Source organism: Chenopodium album, chromosome 1 (assembly GCF_948465745.1).
Source record: "Chenopodium album chromosome 1, dcCheAlbu1.1, whole genome shotgun sequence".
NCBI classification, from domain to species: Eukaryota; Viridiplantae; Streptophyta; class Magnoliopsida; order Caryophyllales; family Amaranthaceae; genus Chenopodium; species Chenopodium album.
In genome coordinates this window covers 50,088,344-50,107,272 of record NC_137834.1, presented here as the reverse complement: position 1 = coordinate 50,107,272, position 18,929 = coordinate 50,088,344, and the positions used below count along the sequence as shown (strand labels likewise).

At 38.2% G+C, this 18,929-nt stretch overlaps 1 protein-coding gene and 1 pseudogene across 3 annotated transcripts in view; one reads left to right on the top strand and one right to left on the bottom strand.

Annotated features, from left to right (window-relative positions):
• Nucleotides 1–18,929, bottom strand: part of LOC145555874 (shaggy-related protein kinase kappa) — a 43,234-nt gene that overhangs the window by 12,825 nt on the left and 11,480 nt on the right. For all 3 annotated transcript variants that reach the window (XM_081617591.1, XM_081617607.1, XM_081617599.1), the window contains exon 6: nucleotides 5,203–5,277. In XM_081617591.1, the coding sequence (XP_081473717.1) occupies nucleotides 5,203–5,277 (75 nt within the window). The remainder of the gene's footprint in view (nucleotides 1–5,202; nucleotides 5,278–18,929) is intronic.
• LOC145563598 (uncharacterized) lies at nucleotides 9,822–12,201 on the top strand (annotated as a pseudogene).

Sequence of the window (18,929 nt, the reverse complement as noted above, 5' to 3'; positions counted from 1 at the left end):
CATTTGGTGAACCACTAAGTCATGAATTGCCGCAAGGGCTACCAAGGTTCTAATGGTGGCTATCTTAGTCACGGGGGAATAGGTGTCAAAGAAATCTATACCTTCTTTTTGGGGTGAAACCTCTAATGACGAGTCTAGCCTTAGAACTTTTCTATGGTCCCATCCGGTCTAAGTTTCTTCTTAAAAATCCACTTACAACTTATAGGTTTAGAACCCTTAGGCAAGTCACAAAGATCCCAAGTGTGATTGGACATGATAGAATCTAGTTCACTCTTAATGGCCTCTTTCCAAAAACTAGCATCTATGGACCTCATTGCCTCATCATAAGTCTTAGGATCTTCTTCTAAAAGAAACAAAGACACAACATGCTCACTTAAAGAATCCACATCAAAGTCTTCTACAAGAAAAGAAGTCAAGAAATCCGGTCCAAAGGAAGACTCTACTCTAGGTCTTTTACTTCTCCTAGGTTCAACTACTACCACTTTGGTAGAGGAAGAAGGGAGACTAGAACTATGCATAGAATCAGCTAAAGGCACATCCATACTTTACTAGCATGCATATCTACATTAGAAGACAAAGATTTGTTCATAGGAAAAATATGCTCAAAAAATACCGTATCTCTAGCTTCACAAATTGTTCTATCACTTAATAACATAAACCTATAGGATGCACTATTATGACTTTATGAGCATATCCAATAAACACACAATCAAAAGTTTTAGACCCGATAGTGGATTTTTTAAAGTCCGGTAAAGCCACCATAGCCAAACACCCCCATACTTTTAAAATACTAAAATTTGGAAGATATCCCTTCTAAAGTTCATAGGGGGTTTTATCCAATTTCTTATGGGGCACTCTATTGAGTACATAACAAGCGGAAAGAACCGCTTATCCCCAGAAGTTATCGGATAAACCGGAACTAAGAAGCATGACATTCATAGTCTCTTTTAAAGATTTGTTTTTCCTTTCGGCAATGCCATTTGATTGGGGTGTGTAAGGTGGACTAGTTTCATGTATGATGTCATTGGCTTCACAAAAATCTTTTAAAGAATCTTTTCCAAATTCACCACCTCTATCGGTTCTAACTCTTTTGATTTTAAGGTCCAATTGATTTTTAACTTCGGCTTTATACTTTAAAAATGCACTTTCGGCTACATCTTTAGTTTTAAGCAAATAAACTTTGGTATAACGAGAAAAGTCATCAACAAAAGTAATATAATAATTTTTACCACCCTACTAGTGCATTTTTTAAAGTTCGCTAAATCCGAGTGAATCAATTCAAGTAATTTGGTAATTCTTGAGACCACTTGCTTAAAAGGTTGCTTAGTATGTTTGGCCTCAACACAAATATAGCATTTGTCAAGTTTATCATCCATTGAAATATTAATTAAATTCATGTCCTTTAACTTTTTCAAATAAGAGGAATTCAAGTGTCCTAAACGGTTGTGCGAAACATCCAAAGACTCAACAATATAAGCAAAAGTACTTCCATTCTCATTCATAACATTCAAAACAAACAAACCATTATTAAGGTAACCTTTCCCAACAAAGTCTCCATTCTTAGTCATTACAATCTTGTCGGCATCAAAGACAAGTTTTAGGCCGGCTTTGTTGAGAAGGGCTCTTGAAACAAGATTTCTCCTAAGAGAAGGAACATACAACACATTATTTAGTAATAAAGTTTTTCCGGAGGTGAGTTTGAGATAGACCTTTCCTTTGCCAAGGACTCCCGCGGTGCTACTATTGCCCATGTAGACATGATCACCATCGGTAACATCTTCAAACTCGATCATCAAGGCCTTACTAGCACAAAAGTGCCTAGATGCTCCGGTGTCCAAAATCCACTCCACTTTGTTCTCCACCAAGTTGGCTTCTACCACCACCGCCGCAATGATTTCTTCTTTTTCCACCACATTGGCTTCGGAGGTGTTGCCATCTTTCTTTGCACCATGCCTCCGGTTGCATTGGTATGCTTTGTGTCCAACGATCCCGCACACATAGCAAGCACCCTTTGGCTTTTGGATTTTGTTGTTTGGAGTGAGATTGTTTTTGGACTTGTTGTTTCCCTTCTTAAAATTGTTCCTGTTTTTAGACGCATTCAAAGAAGACTCAACAAGATTAGCTTTAGAAGAATTAAGAGACAAATTCTCAAACTTATCCTTAAGGCGATTAGCCTCTTCGGTTCTCATGTGACTAATGAGCTCTTGGAGGGTCATGTCCTTGTGCTTCAAAGAGTTACGGTAGTCATTCCAAGAGGGAGGGAACTTCTCCAAGAGAACATTGGCTTGAAGGGTCTCACACATCTTCATGCTTCACCAAGAATTTCAGTCACCATGTTCTCATACTCATGGACTTGAGACATGATAGGCTTCTCATCATCCATCTTGAAATTGAGCCACTTGCCCACCACGTACTTCTTTTTCCCGGCATCATCCGCTCCATACTTTTTCTCCAAAGCGTCCCAAATAACCTTGATTGACCTAAAATTGACAAAGTATTGTTCATATGGTTGAAGAGATGTCCACGAACAAGCTTGTTGTCCTTCTCCTTCTTCTTCAAGGCATCGGTGATGGCCACCGAAATGGGATCCGTTGCAACCTTGGCCACTTCCTCCACCTTCTCCAAAATTTCAATGACATCTTCTATCAAAACATAATCTATTTCCACTTGTTCAAAAAATTTTAGTAGCTTTTGTGACCACCTCTTATAATTGTTACCATCGAGAGGTTCCAACTTAGAGAGGTCGGGAAGAGACTTCATAAAACTATTACCAATAGACATAATTTCGTGTTCAAATTGTTGTAAATATAGAAGAAATCTATAGTAATAGTATAAAGAAATAACAAGTAAGACCGAAAAATTGATCTCACAAAACAAAGGAACAAATGGTGTGTCGTGATGCAAAACACTGACTTGAAAACGAAATTCCGGCGCAACCACGGTGCTCAATTGTATTCGCCGGCACGTTCCCTAAGGTTAACACACCTCTTCCACACAAAGGCACTTTTGGGTGGAAGGTTGGAGTCAAGTATCTTATGCCCAAAGAGAGATGTGTTTAAGCTATTGTGTTTGATTGTATTCTCGAGTGTTTGAAATCAGAAAATCATTCTCTAATTTATAATAGAGATAGAGGTAGATGAAAAGATCATAGAGAGAATAATCTTGAACAAGAAGAATAAAATTAGAATTATTATGGTGGTTAAAACACCATAATCAACCTCTTAAATGGGGGGTTACAAGAAATCAAACAAGAAGAGGAATCCAAGGGAACCATTGGAGTCCAACAGACAAACACGCGCCCGATCGAGCGAAGCTCACCCAATCCGGCGGACACTTTTTTTCCTCAGACGTCTTCTCGCGCCCGGTCGGGCGCCTGGTCGGGCGCTTGATCGGGCGGAGCTTGCCTGATCGGGCGGCGGAACTCCAGAAAATAACGACTCTTCTCGCGCCTGATCGGGGCTCGCCCGATCGGGTGGAGCTCGCCCGATCTGGCAACGGAGCTCTAGAATTTTACGACTCTTCTTGCGCCCGATCGGGCATACCTGGCCCTTTGAATTTCCTTTCTTTATTTCCAACGGTGAGAAGTTGATGTACATTTGGGTTTCAATGTAGATATATCAAGCATCCACTGCGGGTACAATAAACATATATTGTAGATACATTATGCATGCCTCGGAAAAGAAAATGAAAGCAAACCAATATCTCTAAATAGCCAACATCCCATTGTTTATAAGCTCAAAGGAATTCTTGCAAATAAACATCCAACATCATTCAAATTATAATACTTTTAATCGGTACAATAAGGATCAAATATAAATACATTAAGAAAACATTATAGAAACATCAAATGTAAGGTAGAATTACATCAAGTAGATGTCATCTAACTAGGATAAAGTATATAAAAAATGAAATTCCTTAATACCAATAGAACAAAGCTCAAATTATCTTCAATAAACCAATAACACCGGCACCATAGTATTAGTGGTTTTGTTATGAAAATACAAAAAATATTTAGATATGAAAGCAAGATACCAAAAGTAGAACATATACAAAGGAGGAAATCTAAGATTATATTATGCTAAATTGATCTATTTTCAGTCGTCGTTGTTGGAGCTTCAACAGAGAAGACAATGGAGAGTGGAGAAAAATCAACAATTTAGTTCCAATTGATTGAAATTCACTTGACAGAAATCTGAAGGTTGAAGGCTTACAAAAAATTGAAGGATGAAGAAAGATTACGATTTGAATTGAGAGGGAGAATGAAAACCATAAACTAGAGAGAGAAAGCATGTTATATAAAACCTATTACTCACATGATCTAAATTTTAAACCTGATGTCATAAATTTTTATTCACGTGTTCTAAATCTTAAATAAGTAAAATTAAATGTTCTAAACTATTACTCCATTGTTCTATATCTTTAATAGTTATATGTTATATCATATGTTCTAAATTACTTTCAAATGTTCTAAATCTTAAATAGGTTGATCTAAATTTTTTTGTGTTCCAAGAATTTTAACCATAAGTTCTATATTGAATCATATGTTCTTAATTTTTACTCGTATATTCCAAATATGTCACATGTAAATTTGAGATTTGTTCTCATATAAAGTACGTGTTCTCACAAAGTGAATATTCTCACTAGTTCCCTCCCCGTGATAAAATCTTGCATTATAATACACAGTTTTTTCCACCATATCATAATAATCATCCAACCTTTAAATTTGAAGGGCCAAACATAGTAGCAAACAAACATCTTATTTTGCCTAATGTCAGTACTTATGTTTCCATTTATGCTACATTAAACAACACATTTAAGATATTAGCGGGAAAAAAATAATATCTTAGTACCACAGTTTTCCAGATTCTATACATTTCTATAATGTAAGTGATTTACATAATTAGGGATCCAATTATATTGCCAAAATCAGAAAACAAACTGCAAGTATATATTGCAAGCCCATTGCAATAGTTCTCTCAGGTAATACAACTCAAACGATACTATAAATTTACAGCACAATCTGAGACACAAAATTCACATAGCTTTTGAAAACTTGGAAATAACAAGAAATTAATGTATCAATCTGATACAAATCAAGGTTTTCGGCATATACCAAAAGTAACACAAGGCTTTTTAATTGTAACCATTCCAATTACAATACCATCAAGTATAAGATTGAAGTCCACAATGCTCAAATCTTACCAGTAGATTCTGAGGCTTAATATCCCGATGGCATATTCCGATGCAGTTGTGTAAATATGCCAATGCCCTGCAGATCTGCATAGGCAGAAAATTAACCACAAAGAAGTGAGTGAAGTTATAAAGAAAGAGGGGAGACGAGGAACCAGTATCAGCTACTCCATACTTAATATGATCACACATAATAGACCATAAGCATTTTCAGTAAATGTCTCCTCAAGATGCTTAGTAAAATTCCTACACACCCACCCCTTCATTTTCATAGAAGCCCTTACTGCTTAAGCCCAAAGGATGCTATGTTAAAAATCCTAATAAAATCCACCATGATTAACCCAAAAGCTGAACTGAAACTGCAATACAGCTGATGTCATAAACTAGAGAATTTTTTATTCCATATTAATTAAAAAAAAAATAGATAAATTAAAAGGTACTTGGGATTCTTAACCAAACAGGATGACAATAGTTGGCAACTTAAAAACTAAATTTAAAATACCAATGGTACTAAAATATATATATATATATATATATATATATTGTAATCCCCCATATTTTAACATATATTATAAATGAAATTATATATTATTTATAATATTTATTTGTATTTTTCCGGAATTTAATTTCAAAAGTTTCAAATTATTTTTGGGGTTGATAAACGATTTTATTACAAAGAACTTTTTATGAACCTTCCTTCTATAATTTATGTCCAACAAACAAACCAAACCCAGTTTAATTTCTTAATTGACCCATTAATTTAATGAGGCCCAATATCCCTACTTACCCTACTACCCTCTCTCCTATAAATACCCCATACATCCCCAAAAATTTCCCCACACAAAAGGTTAGTCATATTTTCTTTCTCCTTTGTTTTATTAATTTGTGTAATTATAATTATTGATTATAGGTTTTGATTTTATTGTTTGAAATTAATTTAATTAGTATCAAATTGTATTTTGATGATTAAACTTTATAATTTCAGATTTTATAAATGTTATAATTTTCAGATTTTGTAAATTTAATAACCTAGGGTTTTTAATCATTGAAAATCATGATTTTAGGGTTTTTATGAACAATTGATTTAGGGCTTTTATAGTAATGATGTTTTGAAATTTTGGTGATTATACTACTAATTAGTTTAACTTAATTCCAGATTATTTTGAACACGTAAATTCGTGTTTTAATGTTTAGATTTTGGTTCGTTAATATTAATCCCGTTTTAATCCCGATCAGGTTCTGAACTCATCCGATTTTGACAAAAAAGTAGTGTTTTCCCTGTGGAAACAATGTTTTAAGAAAGTCTCACTACCTTTAGTAGTGAGCACCACCCTCTCGTGGCCAAATTCAGCCTCTAAATATGATTTTCGGGCAGTTTTTGATTTTAAACGAAGTTTTTTTTTTATGCTTAATGTTTATAATTAGTTTTGGGTTTTGATTTTATAGTATAAAGTTTATATTTTTAGTATCAAAATCATGTTTTTATGTTTTAAACTAATAATTTCAGATTATAATTGTTGTTATAATTTTCAGATTTTATAATTTTAAAACCTAGGGTTTCAATTTATTTAAATTGGGATTTTAGGGTTCTTATGACTAATTAAATTGGGGCTTTTGTTCCTATTGTATTTCTAATGCATAATTAACCATAAAAACATGTTTTTAATGAAGTTTTAAGGATTTTTAATCTAAATTATATTGCTGGAAATTTGGTTAAGTATTAATTTATTATTGTTGCTTGTTTTCTAGGAAGTGATTATTTCTTAGGAGACTTTTAAGTGATTAAAAGTGGCACAAAGGATTGTTTATACGAGGTACGTACATGTCTACTTCGTTGTAAGTAGTATCATGTGTAGGTACCAAAGAAAAGAACTTAAAATCATGATTAGAGAACACTTGGATGAAAATTTTTTGGTTATAATTTAATTAATTCATGTGCTTATGTTTATGAGACATGTTTTGGTAAATTGATTATGTTTGTATGGAATTATGGATGCAAACATGTTGAATTATATTGGATTAATTGTTTGTATGGAATGGTGATACAAGCATATTTTATTGGATTGGTTTGTTAACCACATTTGGATTATTAAAGGATTGGAATTTAATGGTTTAAATGGAATGAATTTATTAATTATTCCACAAGGTTGTTATTTATTTTATTTTATTACTCAATCATGAATTGTTAGTATGTTGAGTAAAGGTGGATTAAGCCGAAATGGCTAGGTGAGTTGACTATGTTCAACAATTTGGATAATTTGGAAGTTTAATGGAACTAAAGGTCAACTTGTGATGTGATCACCATTGTCCTAAATAAGATTAAAAGTGAATTGATGTATGATTGTTATGTATGGTCTTCTTGAATGAGTCGGCTATTAATTAAAATTGTAATCACGTAAAGTGAAACATGGATGAGCAATAAAACTCTAGAAAGCGTGCACTTCTAGAGTATTGACAATTATGGGTTGGGGTACACGGTGGTAGCCCGTGGCTTTCCGAGGCTTGTTTGATCAACATGTCCTCTTTTCTTTTGGTATTTACATTTTATTTTTATAATGAAAGTTAGATGGGATCCTAGACTAACTTTGTGAGAATGGAGTCGCGCCCATTCTTGCATCGCGCTAAACTTTTATTTTAAATGGTCAGTTGGGACCAAAATGATTTGGTGGATTGGACAACCTCGTCTATTGCTTACTCCAAATTAAATTAATTAAATTAAATATAAAGAGTCAAGTGTTTGGAATTGATTAGCAAGTATGTTAAGTCGATTGAATTGTTTAAGTGTGGAGTCTTGATTAATGAATTCGTGTTGTATGTTTATTTACTTTAATTAGTTGAGCATGCTGGGCTTGGTACGTTGTAGCTTGTATGTACTCAGCTTTGCTGATTGCGTGCTTTTGTGTGTGTTTTCTTTTGGTCATGGCCTTCGCCTTTCAATGACCCTGTGATGATCCAATTATTACATTTGTATTATTGGGGAGCAGTATTGCACAGGTTAGCTTGATGATGTGAAGTTCGGGGATTTGACATACGCATTGTCAAGGGATTGGTGTGATTGAGAGTATTCGTTCTTTGTGTTGAACTTATTTATGTTTTACTACTTTAATTATGTTTTGGGACTTTGATTATTGGTTTGGTTTTAAATAAGGGCCTTTATGGTTCCAATTTGTAAGCCTTGACTTATTGGTTTTCTAAATTATATTATTTTAAGATTTAAGTTGGATTTCCGCTGCAATACTTTGATAAAGCCTTAACGTTTTAACACGTGGCGGTAACATGCCAATGGTTCTCCTCTATTTTTATTTAAAGTAAATGGTTTGGAAAAGGGAGAATTATTGGGGTGTTACATATACATATATATATATATATATAATTTTAATTAGGGTGCTTAGTTTTAAAAAGCGCGCCTAGGCGCACTTGAGGCGCGAGGCGAAGCGAGGCGGTCAGCAAAGCGCCTCACAATCTAAGAGCGTGGCGAAGTTAAGGAGGCGCGCGCCTCAGTGCTTTTGCCTTGAGGCGCTATGAGGCGACGTCTTTTAGATGTCAGGCGATTTTGAGACACGTGCAACTATTTTAAAAAAAAAAAAAAAAAAAAAGGCTTTAATTAAAGAAATAGAAGAGAGAGAAAACATGCCTATTTGAAAATTAAAACCCTAGCTTCCAGAAACCAGCCAATTCTCGTTGGGTCTCTGCCGATTCTCGCCGGAAACGACCCAAGCTGTGGTGGATCTCGCCGAAAACCAGGTTAGCTTGCTATTTTTTTTTCGTTTTTTGTATTGCTTTTTTTTTTTTTTTTTTGAGGAATTGTACTGCTTCTTCGTTCTCTTTTTTTTTTTTATCTTTTTACTGTGTTTTTAAAATTTGTTTTTTTATTTAGCATACTTGTATTTATCTTCTGTGTTCTGATTTTATATTCTGTTTTTTTTTTTTTTTGGCTTTCCAGTTTATTTATTTTAGTTTTTTGGTTCCAATTTTTTTTTTGTTCTTCTTTGTTTATATTTATTTTGTTACTGTTTTCTTTTTTTTTTTTTTTTTTGACGAAAATTGTTACTGTTTTCTGATTATAGGAACATCTTCCTTCCACCGGATCATCCGATCCCGGCCGGCTAGAAAATATGGAAAACTGGAACCTAATAATAGAGTTAATTGGCATTGTAGTTTTTGTGGTAAAGTGACTAAGGGAGGGGCAAATCGTTTAAAACAACACTTAGTTGGTGGCTTTAGAAATGTCACTAAATGTCTAGAACATGTGAGGGAGGAAGTTAAGACTTTTATGATAAACAAAGCTCAAGCAAAAGTGGATAGTCAAATGATGCCAAGCATGTCCCAACTAGAAACGGATGATGCTGATGAAGAAGAGGAAGATGTTGTCACAAAACGTGAAAAAGTTTAGGCACAAAGGTCCTTTGGATATGTTTATCACTTCAACTCCTAAAGAAGTAATGCAAGCTAGGAAGGAAAGGAAAGGAATTTTTGGTGCTTGTGATAAGGAGTTAAGGGAGAAAACTTGTAGGACAATTGGTAAGTGGTTTTATGATGCGGGAATTCCATTCAATGCAGCTACCTATGCTAGCTTTGGAGCAATGATTGAAGCTATTGGTCAATATGGTCCCTGATTAAAACCACCAAGTATGTATAAGCTTAGAGTTCCTATCTTGAACAAAGAAGTGAAAGATGTTGAGATGCAAGTAGAGGAGAGCAAGAAAGAGTGGGCAAGTAAAGGTTGTTCAATTTTATCCGATGGATGGCGTGATTCGGTTGTCCAAAAGGATATTATAAACTTCCTTGTCAATTCTCCTAAGGGTTCCGTGTTCATAAGATCATTGGATGTTTCGGTTGTTGTGAAAGATGCGGAGTTATTGTATAAACTTCTAGATAAGATGGTGGATGAAATTGGAGAGGAAAATGTGTTCAAGTGGTGACGGACAATGCATCCAATTATGTCAAAGCCGGTATGAATTAGCAAATAGTCTTGTCACTCTTGTGACATGTTCAATTAAATTTTACTAATTGTTTTGCTTTGTAAGTTTTTATTTAATACTTTTTTTTCCTTTTTGTGGATTGTAGGAAAAAAACTTGAATCTAAGAGACCTCATCTTTATTGGACTCCTTGTGCTGCTCATTGTATTGATTTGATGTTAGAAGACATTGGCAAACTACCAAGAGTTTTGAATGCACTAAAGAAGTGCATGTTCATCAATGGCTATATTTATAATCATACCTCTCTGGTGAACTTGATGAGGAAGTTCACACAACAAAGAAATTTACATAGGCCATCAATTACTAGGTTTGCAACATCTTTCATTACACTAGCTCAATTTCATAAGCAAAAGGGCAACTTGAGAAAGATGATAACCTCTCAAGAATGGAGTGCTTCCAAGTGGCAGAAGGAAGCGGGAGGAAAGAGAATTGCAACTTATATTTTGCAAGCAAGCTTTTGGAAGAATGTGGTGTATGCTCTTAAGCTAACAAGTCCTCTTGTTAAGGTGCTAGACTTGTTGATGGGAGAAAAAGCCTCCGATGGGATACATTTATGAAGCCATGGATAGAGCTAAAGAGACTATAGAGAAGACTTTTGAATTAGGAGAAGAGAACTACATTAAGGTATTTGAGATCATTGATAAAAGGTGGGATAGTCAACTTCATCATCCTTTGCATGCAGCGGGTTTTTATATTAATCCGGAACTTCATTATGATCATTCCGTAAATGTAAATTGTGAGGAAGTTTTGAAAGGTTTGTATGATTGTATTGAAAGGCTAGTTCCAGTTATGGAAACTCAAGATAAAATACTTGCAGAGTTGGATGAATTTAAGAATGCTACCGGTCTCTTTGGTCGTACAATGGCAATTAGGGGAAGGAAGACTAAATCTCCACCAGTGGTGCGACCACTCCTAATCTCCAAATGTTTGCCATCAAAATTCTTAGCCTCACTTGTAGTGCTACAGGTTGTGAAAGAAACAGAGGTGTTTTTCAACAGGTTTGTACCTTCACTTTTATTGATTTATGTAATATGATTTTATTTTATTACATTATATAGCTTATATTATTCTATTTTTACAGCTTCATTCTAAAAAGAGGAATCGATTGGCACAAAGTCGATTAAATGACATGGTTTATGTCAAGTATAATCGAGCATTGCAACGGTGATACAAGAGGAAAGACACCATTGATCCCATTGTCTTGAATGAAATTGATGAAAGCAATGAGTGGCTACTTGGAAGAATGGAAGAAGAGGAGGAGGAGAATGATTTTGTATTTGAAGGGGAGGACTTGACTTGGAGTACAGTTAGTAAAGCCTCCAGAGCTAATGAACCTTTCTATGCTACTAGAGGAGCATCAAAAGTTGATAAAGGAAAGGGAATTGCTAGTGGCTCCACTTCTAAACCACGTCATACAATTGTGATAGATGAAGATGCTAAAGAGAATTATGATGATGAGATGGAAGAGGATGTAAGTGGAGATGAGGCTTATCAAGAAGAGGAGGATGTGTATGATGATTCATCGGATGAGGAGATGGATTACTAGTGTCTTAGTATGCCATATAACAAGCTTGAAGACCTACTATGTTTGCTTTTCTTTCTACTTGATTTACTTTTTCCGTTGAATGTGTGATTTGCTTTTTAGTTAAAGAGTTTCACGCCATTAGCGCCTTTTAAGGGTATCTTGTAGTTCCTTTGTTAATTTATGCATTTATAATATGTTATTTTGATTATTTAAGGCTTATATCTTGGTCTAGAAGTAAGTTTTAAGGTTTTGGGCACTTAAGGTGCGCCTCGTATCCAAGAGGCGCGCGCCTCCGCTTTGCGTCTCAAGCCTAGGCTCTGGGGACCCTTTGCGCCTCTCACTTTTTAAAACCAAGTTAGGGTGTGTTTTAGTCACCTGCAATAATTTGTACTAATTTGAACTGAACTAAATTCGCCTAAATTGGTTTGAAATTATAAACTTATTTGAACGTGGGTAGCTCTTATTAACCCTTATGTATAACCTTTATTTTACTTGAGCTTATTAAACCCTTATTTGAATTGATTTGATTTAAAATAAGCGGAAGTATGGCAAATCAAATAGAGCCTTAATGATAATGAAAAAGAAATGCACACAAGAGCAGCCAAACACAACTCCAAAATAAGTAAATTAAATGGCCATAGCTGCACCTCTCTTACATAAAACAAAGCCCCAATTATGTGAGCCCAATTTTCCATGAAACTCCACAAGTTTAAAGAACCAACTAATATAAGACAATAGGTCGCATTAGTGTTCAGTGTTTCCATATTATACAATAAAACTGCCACAATTTGTTTAAGAAAATCCTAAAACTCAAATTATTTTAAATAGACAGCAATTTGAGCAATTAATATTAGTACCGTAGCTTGATACAAGACCTCTGAATCCTACACCTAGCAGACATTTTATGAAGGAGATCTCAGGAAACAGAAGAATGCACCAATCATGTGCAAGCCAAGGAAAAAGCATAATAATTACATGGAAAATATTTCAATCTACAAATTGTACACCTCCATTTTTAACCAAATATCTGACCCTATACACAGCATCCTATATCAGTCAGGATTCAACAGCATCTAAGATATTCTCAGTGTTGATTTGGAAAGAAATTTGTCAGAGAAAAACTTATTACTTTCGACATTTTATCCACAAATGTTTTACATTCATGTAACCAAGTTATATATCTAATCATAGAAAAACAGATGAGACCATTACAATCAATCAATCAATCAATCAATTGAAGCCTTAATCCTATAAGTGGGGTTGGCTATATTCCATAGTCATCCACAAAAATCTTCCTCTTCCATCCCTTACGATCAAATACCTCATTCATATCCTTCCTAACTCTTTCCAACTAAGTCATTTTCGGTCTCCCTCTACCTAATTTAAGCTCTCCATGATCCCACTCTTCGCACCGGTGCACCTTGGGGTCTCCGTCTTACATGCATGAACCAACATAGGCGATTTTCCCTTAGTTTGTCTGCAACACCCACTTTCTTACGAATAAGATCATTTTTTATACTATCTGGTAAAGTGTTCTCGCACATCCATCTTAACATGCGCATTTATGTAACCTTCATCTTTTTAATGTGCTCTTTCTTAGAAGCCTAACATTTTATACCATAACATTGGTCGAACATAGATAGTTTCTAAACGTAAAAGAGGGGTTCTCACAATAGTATTCCCTTAAACACATAGTTCTATGAAAATAGATCTAAACTTTAGAACATGTGAGCAAAATCTTTAAAAATATGAGTGAAAATTTTAAACATATGATTTAAATTAAGAACACATGATTCAATTTAGAAAATATAAGTAAAATTTAAAACAACTAATTTAAGATTTAGATCAAGTTAGTAAAAATTTAGAAAACCTAGTTTACAATTAAAAATATCTATTTTAAGATCATGTTTGGCAAAAGTAGCAATAGTGGGTAGCTTTTAGCGGTCGAATAGTGGTAGCTCTTAGGCCTTGTTTGGTAATAGTGTTTGAGGTAGCGGTAAGCGTTTTGACCAGTCAAAACACTACTATAAAATATTTGAGAGTGTTTGGCAAGGTAGCGATTCTAGTAGCGGTTAGTGATAGAGGTAGCGTTTAGGTAGCTTTTCTCAAACGTTAAAAATAGTAGCATTTAGAAGTAGCGGGTAGAGTTTAGAAGTAGCGGGTGTTTTGGGGTGTTTTTGTCCCTTGGGAGAGTTACGTCACGAAGTCTGATCCGGTTGAGCTGTACCTGCAAAATAACGGAGACTCCGGGTGGTTGGAGCTCCGCCTCCGACGGTCAAGTTAGTAACTTGAAACGGAATAGAGAGAACGGAAATTTAGGTGGGTATCTCTCAGGTCTTTCTCTGATGTAAGAGAATAAGGGTGTAATAAATGATTGAATCTGTCCCAAAATGGGGAAATATCTCCCTATTTATAGGGTCGTTGGAAAATGTGCCCCTTCCTAGGTCACTTGACCTAGATTTTAGTGGGCTGCGCCGTTTTACGGCGCTCCTAGGAATTTGGGCCCTTGAAGCCGCCATTTCAGAAACATATCTGAGGGCGCCAAGTGTCAAGAGGATGTTGAGCCACATGGGCCATCCTGAGCTTGACACGTGGCGACCTCTCATTGGTCCACGTGTCTAGGGTAAAAATACCCTAAACATTTGCCCCTCACAGGTCGCACGTGCACATCACGTGGGGCCTGTGACACGTGTCCACCTTTCATAGGTGAACAGTAACGGACAAAATTTTTGAATTTCAAATCAAAAATTTTCCCCCCACTTTTACTTTCTATAAATAGAAAGTTACCCCTCTCCATTTCACACCTTACGTTCACATTGACTTTTTAGAGAGAGAAAAAGAGAGATTCTAGAGAGATTTCTCTGCTCCCGTCTGCATCACAGCAAGTTTCAAGCTTCCGAGTGCTAGCAATTCATCACCCGGTTCACCGGCTGTAGCGGTTTTCAGATTTTTCAGAGTTAAAGCAAGGTAACCGCCTGTACCATTTTAGCTTTTCTCCCTTTCAATTTGCATACCATTTTTTCCGCCTGTATACCCGGCTTTCTTAAGAGAATATAAATGAGTTCCCAATCCACCTACTCGGCACTGCCTAGGACACTCAGCCGATCCCCCGGAACGGCTGAGTCTAGAACAGGGGGTGCCTCTTCTGGACTGTCGGAACCAATATGCTCATCTCCGAATTCCTCCCTCTCTGTGTCTGTGCAGGACACAATGGCCAGAACGAAACAAACGGCCAGGCGGTCTAAAAGTCGGCGCACCATGGGAGTGCCAAGGGGAACAGAGGAATTGGGAGGAGAGCGGATCTGACGAAGAGGCTCCCTCTTCGTCCGGGAGCTCTGGAGTAAGAGAGGTAGACGGCGAGGGAGCCGCCTCCTCTAATGAAGCCGACGATGCTGAGACCGGCCAGGGATCAAGAGCGGAATCTTCCGGCTCTGACTAGGGTGATTTTGCGGATGACTATCAGCAGGGCGGCTGCTGACAATCCCAACCCCAAGAAGACCCGGACGCTGCCGAGCAACATTGCACTTCTGAATAGCGGGTTCAGGGCCTTTAAAGAGAAACATCCATTTGGAAGGGGTTGGGAAGTTATTGTCCCTCCGGCTGATGCTGTGATGGCCTGGGGGGACGACATTGACCATGCAGATGATTACATCATCTGCTATGAGGCGGTTATCGAAGCCGGAATCCGGTTCCCCCTCCACCCTGGGATTAGGAAAATCCTCAAGGGGTATGATCTGGGGGTTTGGCAACTCACCCCTAACTCGTGGGTGAATATATTAAGTTACATCGCCGCCTGCGAGTTTCAGAACTTGAACCCCAGCTTTTCCGCCTTCGCTCATATGCACTACCTGAGCAAGGCCCCAGGCGACCATGGGGCATGGTATACGCTGACTACCTTGCCCCAATATCTAATGACTTTGGACAAAGTGTCCAAGTGGTCCGGGTGGAAGGACAAATTTTACTTGATTTCTTCCCCCACCTTGAGACACAACCGGACACTGCGCCGGTACAACACCGAGCCGGCTCTTCTAGGCCGGAAATGCCCTCTCCCGGTGCTATCTACTAAGGCCCGGGAGCAAATAATAGAGCCGGGATTTTTTGAGACAACAACTGAGCCCATGGGGGATGGGACTCACATCATAGTTCCCAAGAACTGGATCCCCCATCCGGACTTCTTCAAGGACGAGTGCTTCTTGTCCGCCTGCAACCTTAGGGTGGCGAGACACCTAAGGTTGCAGGCCGTGCGGCAACCACTGGGGAGGAGAACAAGCCGGAGACCCATCCGGAAGCTCAAGGTAAGGAACGAACTGAAATACCTTGGCCACTTGATTTCATGAGAATCAAGGCCAAGGTTGATTCTTCAAAAGGGTCAGTCAGCAGCCGGCAACGAATGAATGCCGACTACGCTGCTTCTATCTCATAAAGCATTACTTTTGATGCAGATCTGACTTCTGACCAGCAGGATCTTGCGAGCTTCGCAAAGCGGATGGTGAGGACCCTCACCCGGACTGAGAAGGCTTCCATACCTGATGTGCAGGTCGTGGACTTTGACCGGATAATGGGTTCTGTGGCTGAGGTAAATGATTCCTCTATCTTGATGTCTTTAATCTTTAATTTGACTAAGTAACTCATAAACCGGCTGTCATTGTCTCTGGTGAGAGTGGACAGTCTCCGGGGCCCCTTCAGGCGGAAGCAAAAAGAGGTAAATGACGCCAAACGTAGGGCCCTAGAAAACCTCAACTTTGCTGAACATTCTGATTATATGTGTAATTTAAAGATTAAAGCAGTAGAGTTGAAACAGGAGGAGCTGATCCGGAGTTTGACGGCTGCAAACGATGAAGCTAACAGCCGGGCTGATGACCTTGACAAGAAGCTGAAAGATGCCAAATCAGATCTCAAGGCATTGGAAGATGCTGACAAGGAGAATGCCCAACTCCGGATTGACAATGACCGCCTGAAGCTCGAGCTCATGAATCTGCGCAACAAGCAGTCGGATGAGCTGGCGGCTGACTGAGGAGAATGAACGGGACAACTTGGCCCGGCTGAAGGGGCCTCCTTTACCCAGAAATAGACTTTGAGGTATATAAGCTGAGGTATGATTACGCCACTGCGGTGTATGATGCGCAGCAACTGGGTGATGCTCCACCGCCTCGCTTCAAAGACTGGCTGCTGGGCAGGGATATGAAGTCTCTGATGATGAGGAGCTGGCGGATGATCATTACGAGGGCCAGGCAGCCAGACTCAGCTGGAGAAGACTCCACCTCAGCCTTAGGCGGGCCTCCCCACTTTCTGCGGCAGTATGCCAACAATGTTATTTACCGGCTTGCATGCCGTGCTTTGTTGTATCTTTTTACCAACCATGGGGTTGGATTAACATTTTCTCTTTATTTCTTCACCGAATGTGTCCGGTTAACACTTATTCTGGCCTTTGTGCCATTTCAAATATAAATGAAGTATTCCGACTCAGTCGGTTTTTATATATGTCTGTGTTTTGAGGTTTTTCAATTTGAATTTTGCATCTGTTTGCAATTCTTTAGTATTTTGCCTAACTTAAAAAAGCATGCGGCAATTTGCAATCCGAGTGCTCTTGCCCCTGGGCGGCTGTGTGGTTGGTTTAATGTCAAGCTCATTGATTGGCTTGAAAACACTTGATACTTGGAGAAGTATGGAGTGTTTTTAGGCCAATCAATCACAATGGTGATTGCCCCAAACCAAGTGCACAGCCGGCCATAAAAGCGGGTGCTTTGAGCTTCTTACCCAGGCGGTTATATTCCATCTGGGGTTAACGCGTAGCCATTACACAATCTTTTGCCTCAATAGGGGAAGTGAGTGCAACTTTGGAATAAATAACCCAAGTAAGAATTTCTACCAATGACCGACTGATCCGGTACTTGGTTACTTAATTGTTCTTCATAGGTTATTCTGGTCAGACAACTATGAGTTGACCAATTTGGTCGTTCAATTTTTGCAGTCTGCATGGATACGTAGAACCGACAAATAGTCTGTTCTCTGCGACGATTGCACCCGGAGGGGTGTCGCCGGACACCCTGTCCATGTTGGGACAGGCGATTTCATAAAATAAGCAACCATCCGGCCATATTGGCCTTTGGTCTCGTTTGAGACCGGTTGTATAGCTACTAAGCATTTTTGTGCTTAGTTTTTTAATCGGATCATTTGGCCGAGCATAATTACAACATTGAATTTACACTAAGTATCGAACTTAGTTTGTTGAACAAATAGTCCGTCTGAGTGTTACCCAGGCGGTCCAACAATTATTAAGTTACATTATCAAACATAGTTAAATAAATAAAGAATCCGTCTGGGCTCTACCCAGTCGGTTAGGCAGTTATAATATTCAACCAAACTAAGTATCAAACTTAGTAAGTTAAACACACGGTCCGTCTGGGTATTGCCCCGGCGGAATAAAAATGGCAAAATAATTCTGCAAACAAAGCCTGAATTTTCATTAATTGACTTACTGTTTACAAAAATTACACATTCTCAGAAGTAGTACTTTTTTAGATTGTCTACATTCCAAGTTCTAGGCAGGCGGCGTCCGTCCGGAGTTTCCAGACGGTAGGTGCCGTTCCTGACTTCTTCATAAATCCGGTAGGGGCCTTCCCAAATAGGGGTTAGCTTCCCAGCCTCATTGTCCCTACCGGTTGCCTCCATTTTCCGCAACACAAAGTCATCCACTTTCAGAGGACGCTTGTGCACTCTCTTGTTATAGGCTCTGGTCATCCTCAGACGGTATATCTCATGGCGCAGGGTAGCATTGCCCCTACGTTCCGGGAGGGAGTCCAATGCCAGTCGCATGGCCTCCCAATTTGCCTCTTCATCATAGAGCATAACTCTGAGAGTCGGCTCATAATGCTCAATAGGCAAGACGGCTTCAGCACCGTATACCATAAGAAATGGGGTTTCTCCGGTTGCCCCTTTAGCAGTGGTCCGGATGGCCCATAGGACATGAATTAATTCTTCTGCCCACAAATCACCGGCCCGTTCAATTTTCTTTTTTATGCCGTCTGAGATGAGTTTGTTGAAGGCCTCAACTTGGCCGTTTGCTTGGGGTCGGCCGACTGATGCAAAACAATGTGAGATACCCTGATCTCCCAACCAAGTCTTGAGCTGAGGGGTCTCAAACTGAGGACCATTGTCAAACACCATAGACATAGGTACCCCAAACCGGGTGATGATGTTCTTCCAAATGAAGGAGATGACAACCTTAGTCTTG